Source organism: Phaethon lepturus, unplaced genomic scaffold (genome assembly GCF_000687285.1).
Source record: "Phaethon lepturus isolate BGI_N335 unplaced genomic scaffold, ASM68728v1 scaffold47536, whole genome shotgun sequence".
NCBI classification, from domain to species: Eukaryota; Metazoa; Chordata; class Aves; order Phaethontiformes; family Phaethontidae; genus Phaethon; species Phaethon lepturus.
The window spans coordinates 3,213-15,305 of NW_010546426.1; the positions used below are offsets into that span (position 1 = coordinate 3,213).

At 44.2% G+C, this 12,093-nt stretch overlaps 1 protein-coding gene across 1 annotated transcript; it reads right to left on the reverse strand.

Moving 5' to 3' along the window:
* Window positions 1-3,644: 3,644 nt before the first annotated feature.
* On the reverse strand, window positions 3,645-12,014 carry NOC4L (nucleolar complex associated 4 homolog (S. cerevisiae)). The gene is made up of 13 exons (XM_010289289.1): window positions 11,919-12,014; window positions 11,530-11,637; window positions 10,830-10,979; window positions 10,116-10,215; window positions 9,794-9,828; window positions 9,639-9,689; window positions 8,975-9,086; window positions 8,304-8,364; window positions 7,655-7,765; window positions 6,217-6,380; window positions 5,382-5,464; window positions 4,336-4,449; window positions 3,645-4,021 (listed from the first exon to the last, which is right to left on the reverse strand). The coding sequence occupies exons 1-13, from the start codon at window positions 11,988-11,990 to the stop codon at window positions 3,905-3,907; spliced, it is 1,278 nt and encodes a 425-aa protein (XP_010287591.1). The 5' UTR covers window positions 11,991-12,014; the 3' UTR covers window positions 3,645-3,904.
* Window positions 12,015-12,093: the final 79 nt, after the last annotated feature.

The following is a 12,093-nucleotide window of genomic DNA, read 5'->3' on the forward strand; positions in this document are numbered from 1 at the left end:
GAAACCACTTTAATGCTAATAGCAGCTGGTCAGGGGGGGCGAAGCGTTTTTTACTGGTTTTCTTAAGCGCTTGGGAGCCTGTGGATCTGTCCCCTTTGACAGGATTTAGCAACTCAGTCAGTGCCCAGCTCCTGCACGCTGCGAGGAGCTTACACGCAATCGGAGGAGCAGGGGTGGACTCCCAGGTGGTTACGACGACAGGCAGGGGAAGCCAGTTAGGCAGCTCCTAATACCCCCTCGAGATACCCGAACGTATGGTGTGAACGTGAGTTATTTTACACGCACAAGCCAAATTTCTTGGAGAACCACCGCCAGCCTGCAACCAAGTGTTCTGGTGTCCCACTGTGCTGGAAGAGGACAGGCACCGACCGCCCCAGAGCACAAGCCCACCCCAGGCCTCCGGCTGGCACGTGCACTTTTCCATCTACTTACAGATGTAAATCTACACTTCCCTCTGTCGCCCAATGAATATCTTAAAAGTAAGAATCTAAGATGATTAACACAGTCACCATGGTCACCTGGACCTTTGACTCACAAGATAAATGTCATCATGCAGCTCTATCTCTTACTTTCAGGCTGGGATGGCTCTGAATGAATAAAAGCTCAGGACAATAAACCAAGGGCAGTCCATTGCAACACAGAGAGACCTTATCGCTGTCCTCTGATGGGGAATGAGGCAGTGACGGGGGGGAGGTTGGGGGACTGTGTCAATGTTTTCATAAAACTATCTTTTATGCTCACTGAAATGACCCGACAACAACAGGCCCCAGAACAGCCCTCTCCCCCTCCCCACATCTGATAAAAATCAAATAATAACAGAAGTGACTTACGCACTCTCTGCCTGGTACTTCAATCCGGCCTTCCAGTTAATACACACTATGATTAAAGCATCTATAATCTGCAGTCTGGGGAGACCTGTAGAGCAGTGGCAGCAGCGGGTGTGCAGCCTGATAAGGGTTGTTCACTTAGCACAGATGAAACTTTTAATATTTATAACTGCTGATTTTTTTCCCTGATGGCTCCTATTGGGAGGAGGGGGGTGAAAGTTTAAAGATAAAAGCTTGATGAAAGACCAGGTGGTATGTTTTTCCAAGGACAGGCAGGGGCTTTAAAGCTATCACCACCTAAGAGCTGGTTTAAGAATGCTGCTTAGGCAAGGGCAGCATCAGAGACGGGGGATGAAGTCTCTGGAAGACCTTCAAGGCTTGTCTAAAGCGCACCCAGGCTTTAAGCTGTAAGCTCCCCTGAGCTGTCTGCGGTGTGTCTTGTCTGCATCAAGCATGGTGGAGCTGTGCCTGGGACTGCTAGGCGTCACCACAAAATAATTAAGTCACACCAGGTCAGCTGCACATACTTTAAGTAAAGTGCTAACAGTATTTCCAGCTCAGCACTGAAATACGCTGGGAGATCTGAAAACACACTGCATCAGCCTAACCCTCCGTCTCAATGTCAGTAGGAGCTGCAACAGTCAGCACTCAGGGCACTGGGAATGCACTTGGAAAAATAAATCGCATCTTGCTCCAAAGAAGCCACCCTTAATTGCAATACAGTACTTCGGATCCACGGCTGGCGAAACACTGGAGATGCTGGTGAAGCCTTTGCAGTCGTCGTCCTGGGAAAAAGCAAAACCCCCATTTCCAGTAGCATCCCTTTTCCAAGCGTATTGATATTTTAGTCTGTGGTCATGTGGTCCCGGAGATACAAGGCTCTGCCCACAAGGCAGCAGCAGTCTGTGCCAGAAGGCAGAAGCTGCGACTTTCCAGAACTGCCCCGCGACGCAAGCTGCCCTGTGGGTGGGCTGCCCTTGCTTGGTGCCGGGAGACCCCAGGACGACAGAGCGGCACACAGCTTACGCAGCCCTTGCTGACAGAAAGACTCTGCTTACGCTCTGTCCAGACAGAAAAACCCAACCAAACTCCCTCATTTTCAACACCATGAGACCTGGACTTGCCCCATGCCCAAATAGTTTAATACTTGTGCATTATAAAACGAATCCTAACACTCCTGGAGCGTCAATACTATGAAAGATATGAATGACACTGCCCTTCAGTAATTTAGACAGAAAAAAATGGGCCAACTGGAATAAAACAGAAAGATGCAGAGAAAGGTATTCAATATATATATTCATTCATTTCAATATTCTGTATATTCATTCATTTCATCTGGCAGGTGATACACTTAGTTCTTTCAAAGGCAGCTATGTGGTTCTCATTACTATAGCATCAGAGCACTTCAAAATGTTCACCAAACACATACATTCAACATACATATGACATAGGGAAATACATATTAGAGCTGAAATAACAGGCTTGGGTGAACCTGAACTGAGGCCTCTCAAGTTACCGTCAGCCATTCTGCCTTCCTACCACAGATACCACAAGTCAAAGAAAAAAGAAAGGCAGGCTGGCCAGGGAGGAGACAGGACTGCTTTTTCACCAGAGAACAACAAAGAGTGAGACTACTATATTTTTTTTTTTTTTTTTTTTTTTAGGAAAAAAAGATTGAATCCTGAAAAACACCCCACCTGAATTCAAAAGCATCAGAGAAAAAAAACAAGAGGTAGAGCTCTATACTCTGAGGATATGTCCATTGTTTGGAAAGCATGAAGAAAACTGGATGAAGAAAACATAACACTTCATGTCTCCAAGACAGCTGCAGGTTTTCCTTGACTTAAACAAACTTGTCTGCCAGAAATTAGATTTCTTGGCCTCCACTTTCTTGACTGTATTTTTCTCCTCCACAAAATACAATTTCAAAATATGCAAGCAGAGTTAAAGTCTAATGAGAAAATAAGTTGTTGAAAATTACTACAGGAAAAAAAGTCCTGAGTGAGCTTATATCTGTTCTTCGTAAGAAGTTGATCTCAAACTTAAAACCTTGGTGGGAAAAAACCCAACAAATTACCAGAAGGAATTTCTGCATGACTTCTGGAACTGTATGAAAAAAAACAAGTTAACAAAACCATCTAGTATCAGTGGACTAGTTAAAACTTGATTAGCACTTGGATACACTGGCTAGAGCTCCTAAAATGCTTGCAGGCTGCAAGCAAAGCTACATTAAGCTGCTTATCATTAAGCTGCAAAACCCAAGGATTAGACATACCTCCCACTACACATCGGTCGGCCTCCCTAGCTACAGCAGTCACCAGGATTATGCTCAGTTCCAACACTCGTGAGCATTTTGAGTTAAGCAACCTTACAGCATGAGGTGGATGTACATGAAGGAACATCAGCAACACCTCAGAGATGGAATTACTGAGCATCACCTACGAGTTGTTTTTGATAAACCTGAGCTTTCAATGCCATGAACATGAGAGTTAAGACAAGTTCATAGAAGCTAAACATCCCCCTGAAGACATGAGTTCAAAAGTGTATATAAAAAATATAATTAGAATATTATATAATATATTATAATTAGAATATCATCAGGTGTTTACAGCTATGTATTGAAGTCACTTGCTACAACCAGGTTATCAGCTCTAACTGATGTTACTCTGTGAAACTAACACATGTGAAAAATAAGAGCAGTAGTCAGTCACTTCCCCTCAGTCCCATCGAATGGCAAGATGGATTGTCAATGCAGTCACCGATCACAGCCAGCACCAGCGGCTTTGGAGAAAAGGGCTAGAATCCAGGCAACAAGTAAGTCCTGAAAAATTTGCTCTCATGGAAAAACTCTCCCAAACATCAGGCGGCAACATGCAAGTGTGAGAAACAAGGAGCAACAAAGAAAAGTTCATCTGGGTAGTGGCAAAGGTCACTGAAGAAGGCTGCACCCTTGTCAAGCAGTCCAGCTCTCATCACATGGAGATACTCTAAAGGCAGAGTTGCCAAGCACAACACATGAGCTTTGTGCATGTCCCTAAGATCAGTCAGTTGTGCAGATGCGTTTACAAGAGATCACGTCAATCTAAAGTGAAGTGCTCTGCAAAAATATCATTTTTCTTCCCGAACAAACCTCGTACTTGCTCAAACTCCAGGGGCACATCAACAGCCTTTTTCTTTACTTCTTTATCAAAAAGCTACGAAGAAAAAAAATAGAAGATATTGGCAAAACTCAGTACAAGCTCTTCACTCTGGCCAACACCAGTGCTCACTCTAACCCCTTAAAAGATCCAGCAATAAACGTTTTAAATAAAAGCCATCCCTGTCACCACTGCTGCCTCATGCTCCATTATTTAACAGACATCTTCCTGTTTTCCCTGGCTCTGGGTAACCAAAAGTCAGTCTAGCTCCCACCCCAGCAGCAAAGTTGATGAGCAGGACACAGCTACTGCATCCAGGAACCAGCCTCCTTTCCTCTGGTTCCAATCATCCAAAGGCACAGCAATGCTACCTCATAAGCTGAGAGCTCCAGGAGCCCTGATATGTCATCCTCTATTTCAGACAGCGACTGGTTCAGGATAGCAGCTGCCTTGGCCACGTCTGGGTGATAATGGTTTTGTAGAGACTGCAAAAGCAAGACAAATAGGAGATGGTCTAGTAAGTACAGGGTAACACACATCCATCTGGATTCCCACACAAGTATCTGTCCCTTTGTTGGTCAGATCTTCAGTTAACATCAAATTCTGGCAGAGGCAAGTTTGCTGCACTGTGCTACTACAGAGCTTCAAGAAATCCTGATTTCAGCCATCTTTCAAACACGTCAAAGGACTTTCTCACCTGGTTCACATCCAGCTCAAGACAGACAGACTCCTCCACAAGCCATGCCTACAATGCATAACCCAATTCTGCTACCCCTCGTGGCCCTGATGCTGCATCTGAGCTTCTGCTCTCCGCGCTTCCTGCTTCTGCACAACATTCTCGTTTCTGCTTCAGCCCCTTACACAAAACCCTTGTAGCATTTAAATGGAAAGTGATAATCCCGGCATTAATGTTTGAGAACCATCAGGAGTATTTTAACCAATTTCAACCTTCATACACCATCCTACAAATGATCCAGGTGAAAGGTGAACGTTACAATCTTCTCTAGCATTTTAAAACCCATTTCTACAGGATGACCTAGCTGTATCCAATTAATTTCCATCACCGTTCAGCAAGTTCCTCTCTCCCCTCCAAAGCAAATAAAAAGCCTCATACATTTGCTGCTATTTAGTCTGTTTCAGCTGTTATCTGCACACTTTTCAGCTGCACAGTCAGATGTGTGCTCACAAGTCACCTACTAATTAGCATGTACAATTTCTCCAGTCTGTGGAATCCTCCACCTCTAATGCTAGGATGGAAAAGGATGCAGAATAAACAATCAGCCAGAAACTCACCTTGTTTGCAAGATGTAGGCCAGCAGGTTCTTGTACGTGGGACTGCCCACTGCCAACATGTGTCAAGGAAGCAGCAAGGGTGGAAGAAGCCCATACCACAGATGTGCCTTTTTAGCTGACATACCTGGATCTCCCAGAGAGAGCTCTCCAAAGCCCTGCTTTCAGACGGCTCCTCCTCCTCCATACTATATGGATCTTCTGACATATCTAAGGAAATAGAGATACAGAGCTAATAGCTTCTGCGTGATGTACGTAACCCCAAAAGGGAACATGGAAACCCAGAGTTGCTCCTTCCCAAGATGGGTCTTGGAAGGGTCTGGAAACAAGCTCACACATCCCGGCACGACCCAAGAGTCACTGTTTGCAGCTCTACAGAATCATATTACTTTGAAAGAGCACGGGAAGTAGGGCACAAAGAATTGCAATAGTCTGATGCAAAGGGCATCTTGGGCAACTTTGAACAGTCACTACTGATGTTCAACACTGACAAGTTAAATTACAGAGAGATGAAGTAAAAACTCAGGACTGAGGCCCCAGTGGGGCCACCTACACAAAACCACTGCAGACTGAAATCAAAGAGGTCTCTGATTTCTGCATTCATTTTCTTCTCATTTATTGAGGTGAACAAGACAAGTTCCATGTCTGGTACAGGTCTCCCCCAGCCCTTTAGCATTTACAAGCAGCCTGGATCTGCGTGCCAGGCTCAAAGCAGCTTTCTCCCAGTGAATCACAGAGGCAGAGGAGGCAACTGTGAGGCCTAAGGTCAGAAAGGAGCAACGCAGATGGGTCTTCCCAGGCAGAGAACTTGCAGGAGCAGCCTTTCCACAAACTCAAGGGGCAGAGGGATCCTTCTAAACCTCAGAACTGGGGCTGGGATTTCCCCTCCTCCTCCGCAGGAATGCTGCCCTCTATGATCTCTAAAGATGTAACACAACTCCCGTGCCCACCTTTCCTCTTACCTTCTGGCCCGTTAGGTCTATGTACTAGCACTTTGCAGGCGGGGTGCCTCCGAAAGAGATTACAGATGAAGGGAATGACCATGAGCAGAGCCTCAGGAGGAGCAGTGAGGGCCAGCCGGGAGAGGCGCTTTATAAATGCTGCCACCAGGTACGCCGGCAAGTGACTGTTGGAATGGAGACAGAAGAAACCAGCATGTAAAATTCCTAGCAAATGAGCCAGCACTCTCACCAATCCAAACAGCATGTCAAGATAAAGATCAGTGGGGCTCTTCAGATTTTTTGGGCTATGGAGTGAGGAGAAGCTATAAGAATCCTGGTTTCAAGCAGTAATATAGGGTCTTGTGCGCTCTTTGGAACAAATCTGGGGGCATTTCCATTCAATGCATGAATAATCTCAAATCACTCTGTGATTCAATCCAGGTGCACGGCACCACTCCAGGCACTTGCTGTCGCCAAGCACAGCTCTTGTACGTTGTCATTCACATGGCAGTCTTTATTCAGTCATTTTATAAACTTCTGAGTGCTTGGCCAGGCAACCTTAATTATATTCTCCTAATGTCGTTTTGTGGGTTTAACTAATACAAGGGCCATGGTGTTAAATTTACATAATACTTCCAGGACTAAAGTAAGCAGTACAGCTGTTAATGGGATCATAAAGCTCCTGTAATGTAAATGTGCAGGACAGTTCCTTTTTTTATGGTAAGAATGCAAATTTCTAACAGCAATCAGCTCATTCAGACACCTTCTTCAGGTCAGAAGAGCTGGGATGAAAGATGACAATTTTCATCCACTCAGTCTTCAGCTAGGGTTTGCTACACCTGCGAGGCTCAGCAAAGCCACCCCACAAGACACCATCTGTCAGATCTTGTTACTCTCTCCAAAGCACACTATGAATACAAGAAGTTTGATATTAAGTGCCTAGTGCTGAAGTGTAAAGCGTGACTCTTGTTTATAACATGATGGCAACTATGTGACCAGCTGCTTATCTAGTTTCCTCCCTGTGTACAGTGAATTGACAGCATCAGGACAGGCTATCAAATACTTTATATTTCAATGTTCTATGTCTGCAAAAGGTCATCAATTTATCAACAGCTTTATGATCTATAAAAAGCCTGTAAGTGTTCCTTTTCCATACTCATAAAGACCAACAAGAAAAAACATCACTTTCAGACAAAGTGATCAACCTCAGATAACCATCTGCATTTTTACTTTCTGAAACTAGATGGTTGTGTGGCAAATCTCCAAAAATAGCACACAAAAAATTACACACTACAACAACACTCTCAGGTTCAGTTTTCTTGGTAAAAACAAATCTGCTCCAGTAGGAACACTGAATACATTATATCTAGACATGTGGGGGACTGTTCAAGAACAGTCTCTGGCCAACAGAAAAGCAAGAGGAAAATACGTGAACATACGTAATAAAGATGCTACTTACGATGAAGACAAAAACAGATCAACCAAATGGAAAAAGCGGGCTCGGTACTTCACGTGATATATAGAAGGGTCTAAAAGACTGTACAGCTTTTTGTAGAAGTCAGGATACTCCCTGCCAAAAAAAGGAAAAAGACAACATCCATTAGTGATGTACAACGGGACTACACTGCATCTAAGTGTTTCTGTGCTTTCATTATACGCTACCCCAGACCACTGCTGTGCTCTGTTTAGGTTTCTTAGGCTTCTCTCCACAGCCACCACTTGAAAACAAGCTGTAAGGTGAATTTATGGCTCTTGCAGTGCTCAGCCATTTTCAGAATGTGAAATGGATTGACTGCAAATGGTACAGGATCCAACGAAAGGCACACCAAAGACTACGGCTTTACTATGTAATCAGATCAATGGAAATCGATTTTCAAGTGCTCAGCAACCACAGTCTGGAGAAGAGGATATTTAGGCTCAGCTGAAAAAAAGGTCACACTATCAAAAGAGCTCAGCATCCAAACAGCTGAACCTCTTGTGCAGAGTTTGGCTTTCTCATAGGAGAATTTTAAAGACTGAGGATGTGTAGAATCCACTTCAGCTCCTTTCTCTAAAGATATAAATGCAAAAGCTCATGTTCCTTTAAACAAGATGCTCTTTTCACTTACAGATTATGCTGATGAATCAGAATAAATAATCCATTTAAGGCTAGAAGACTGATTGCTCCACCTGTTAAGAAAGCAGGCAGGTAAGAAAATAAGTATCAGCTTCAACTTCTTTCTATTACAAAACCTTCCCACAAGGAACTCAAAACTCAGAGTACCTGAAATTAGAGCCAGCACAATGGCTGTAAGGTAACACAACTTCATCTAAAATCATCCAGAGGCTCGTAAGTTATTTACAAAGATTAAGGAGTAGTTTAGAAGAACAGGCTCGGAAGGACCGAGAGACACAAACATGCTGCTCTAATCCCCCAAGAAAGCCGCACTGGGGAGGCAAAGGTCTCCTCAGAAAGGACATTTCTGTAGGAATCTGTGCATCCTGTGCCCGGATGCAGGGCAGCTATCAGCATTGCTGGCTGAACTCCAGTATTCAACTCTTCCCAAAGCCTTAAATATGATCTTCCTTACATACAAGGAGCAACAACACTGACAAACACAAGTGAAAACATCTCACTTTCAGGGACAAGAAAGCTCACACTAGTTCCTTAGCTTGATCCCAGCCAAAAGTACATCTACTTCATCACCCAGGTCGTGGTGTTGGATCCAGCAGCCCTTCCAAGTCCATATGCACCATGCTGCAGAGCCTCACAAAGGATAGAAAGCCTGTTTTCACTCACCTATGCCATAGGCCACTGTCAAAAAGTCTATCATGAGAGTGGGCTCATTCATGTAAGGCAGGATGGAGTCATGCAGAATGACAAGAACTTTTTTGTAAAGGCCAGTGGGTAGCTGTGAAGGATAAAACAACACAGTGAAAACAATCATTGCAGAGAGAACTCAAGAAAGCAACAGCAACCCATGGCTCAAAAAGGCAACACACAAGCAAAAGGGAATATGCCAGGACAATATACCATAACAGCTGGCAGCAACAGTTCCCAACTGGGAGAGTTTACAAATGACACCTGACAATTAAGTTCATAAGTAGAAGCAAGGACTCAGAACTAAAAGCGTCATCACAGCTAAGAGGGCAAAGTCATCAGCAAAAAAGCTTCGGAACCTTCAACCTGTGAACAGAGGTTGTTACACTGCAGATCATTCCTTACAAGCAGACTTGTTTAAGTTGGGAAAAAAAGGCAGAAAGTAAGGAGAGGCAGCAGACCATGTGTGATGTCATGCTTCTTGGCAGGAGAACAATCCAGCAGAAATGGTGACTGGGCTGTTCTCATCTGACACTGAAAGCATAGCGGAGTCCTACCAGAAGCTCCATGCAAGGACAGCCACAGCCTCTAACGATCAGCAACTGGAAAGCAATGTAGATCGGCGGCAGAAGTTAACGCTCACCTTGTGCTTCAAAAAACTGAGCCACATTTTTTCAAACGCCTGCTTGTGTGCCTTAAAACAGAATTGCAAGCAGCAGGTTAAACACACTGGTGTAGATAAAGCTGTATTTTAAAGTAGATAAAATTTCAACTCTGAAGCACCAAATGAACAGTTACCTGCAGCTTTGACACTTTCAATTCCTCCCAGTTATCTAAGAAGAAAGGGAAAACAGATGTTGAACTTGAAATGGATGTATAAAAAAAATACAATTAGTCCTTTGATACCCTAAAAATTTGGGCTGAAGTCCTTGTCTTGACACACGGCCATTACAGACCCCACTGTAGACTGAGGAATGTGGATTTTGTAATAGTGTTTAAAACCACTGTGATCACGGAACCAGACATTTTTCATCAATAAACAATAATAGTCTTTACATAATAAAAATCTTGAACCTGATTTTCCTTTTCATATACAGTTCATAATGTGGAGCTTACTAACCTTGCTTCACCATAAATTTGACCATGTCACTCTCTTTGTTCGGCATGTTAATGGGTGAAATAAGGGAAAATACGTTCTGCTGGTAAAATGGCAGCGGCCTCTGAGAAAAAAGCATATAATCAAATATGAAGCAAGTTCCACAATAGATGGTACAATGCTGGACTTGAATATTGCCCTATTTTCCAAGCACTGAATATATTTAGGAAAGAAAAAGGAAAGAAAAAATGCTGATGGCTGAACTACATACTGGTATATTTCTATTGCTGCCTTGTCTTGGACTATTACCTGTTTGCCTAACATAAAACTTATCTCTGAACTAATACTAGTTTAACAAAACTGGTACATCTAATGAAAGAAAACAGACTCTTCTTCTGCACCAGCGAGAGAACAGAATTAAAAGCTCTGTGTGTGCCACCCCAGCTCCAGAGATTTGGGTAAAACAGAAGCTAGAGCCTAGACGAGGTTTTGCAAGAACAACAGTATGTGTGTCTTGAACTACTTCCAATTTCAGACTGAAGACAGTCTTAGCATAAATGGCATACATTGTAGCAAGGAAAAAATTTAAAAAAAATTAGAATCAATGCCTTCAAGTGAGCACACTCGTTTCTTTTGCTTCCAAAGCCTTTCCCTATACCACTATTCCCCGCTTCACACACAAGATACATGTTTCAGAGCAGTTTATCCAGACCCACCTCAGCAGTGACAATTTGTTACCTCTTTTGTCTTCTGCATGACTTGTCCAATACTTTCAGTGACTGCCTTTATGACAAAGTACCGAATGTCATCATACTCCATATATTCTTGAAAGCGAGAGATCAGGAGTGAAGCGTCCTCATTTAAGGGAAGTAAGCCATCTACAACTACCTAACACAAGGTTTGTAAAGGAAAGCAACAAGTCAGTCTCTTAAGCACAGGAGCAGACAGCGAGCTGTGATGGCTGAGGGCACGCCCGTGTCTTTCTGAAAGGCAGCCAGCACGGCTTTGTGCTGCTTGCCCCAGAGCAATGCTCACAAACCATTTTGACAAGGCCTCCAAGATGGGCCCCTTTTATGAAACGCAATGACATTAGAAATGACATGGTGGATGAACCAGGGGCAGTATCTTCCCTCTCACCTCCCAGTCCTTGCAAGTGAGGCCAGGGACTCCAAAAATCCACCCCAGAACCGGTACCTCATAAACATGCAGGAAGCCAGCTCAAATGAAGGGGGAAGCAAGGCAGCTGCTCCCACACCTGTAGTTGTCACCTCACCAGGAACAGAAGCTCTAGGTCTTGGTGCTCTCTCTAGCACACCTCTCTCCCTTTGCACTGAAAACCTTCTAGCTTGAAGTTTTTAGTCCAGAAGAAGGTGAACACATGAGGTAACGTGTGCCACTGGGTAACTTACAAGAGGAACTTTTCAGTTCTGCAGCTTACCTTAAGAAGTTCACATGGAAAAGTCAAACTCCCCTTCCACTCTACTTTGATCAACGGATATTGTGCCTCCAACTCAACAAACTTCATGAGGGTGCAGAGTGACAATTCCTTTAAAAACACAAACAAACACCACCACAAAAACACCCACCTCAACAAGGATGCCAGGGGTCAGACCCAAAGGAGGCAACTTCTAAAGGAGGAAGAATGTTCTTCACTGAGAAAGCTGCATGCCTGCTAGTGGCAGGCTGGGGAGCAGAGGTGAGCACTACCAGTCTTACAGCACTGCCTGCCCTCCCACACTTAAATATTAATTACTAAGCGGTAATTGCTTCTGCATCGCCAGGCACCCCCACGTGGACGCATGTCTCAGCAGCAGGCTCAGGACCTACCTTGACCTGGAAGGCATCGTGTCCCATCAGCTCCGCCAAGCAACCCACGCAGTCGTTGTAGCGGTGCCTCATCCATATCTTGTATTTGTCCTCAGCGCTGCAGTTATCTTAAGTGTGAAACACAGACAAGTCTTCAATGTCCGGCCCGGCCGGGGCGACGGCCCAGGCTCCGGGC

Coding starts and splice junctions, on each gene's coding strand:
- NOC4L (XM_010289289.1), bottom strand. CDS start 11,990: ATGAGGCACCGCTACAACGACTGCGTGGGTTGCTTGGCGGAGCTGATG. Junction 11,638..11,918: donor ACGATGCCTTCCAGGTCAAG/GTAGGTCCTGAG, acceptor GTGTTTTTAAAG/GAATTGTCACTCTGCACCCT. Junction 9,690..9,793: donor TGAAAGTGTCAAAGCTGCAG/GTAACTGTTCAT, acceptor TTCTGTTTTAAG/GCACACAAGCAGGCGTTTGA.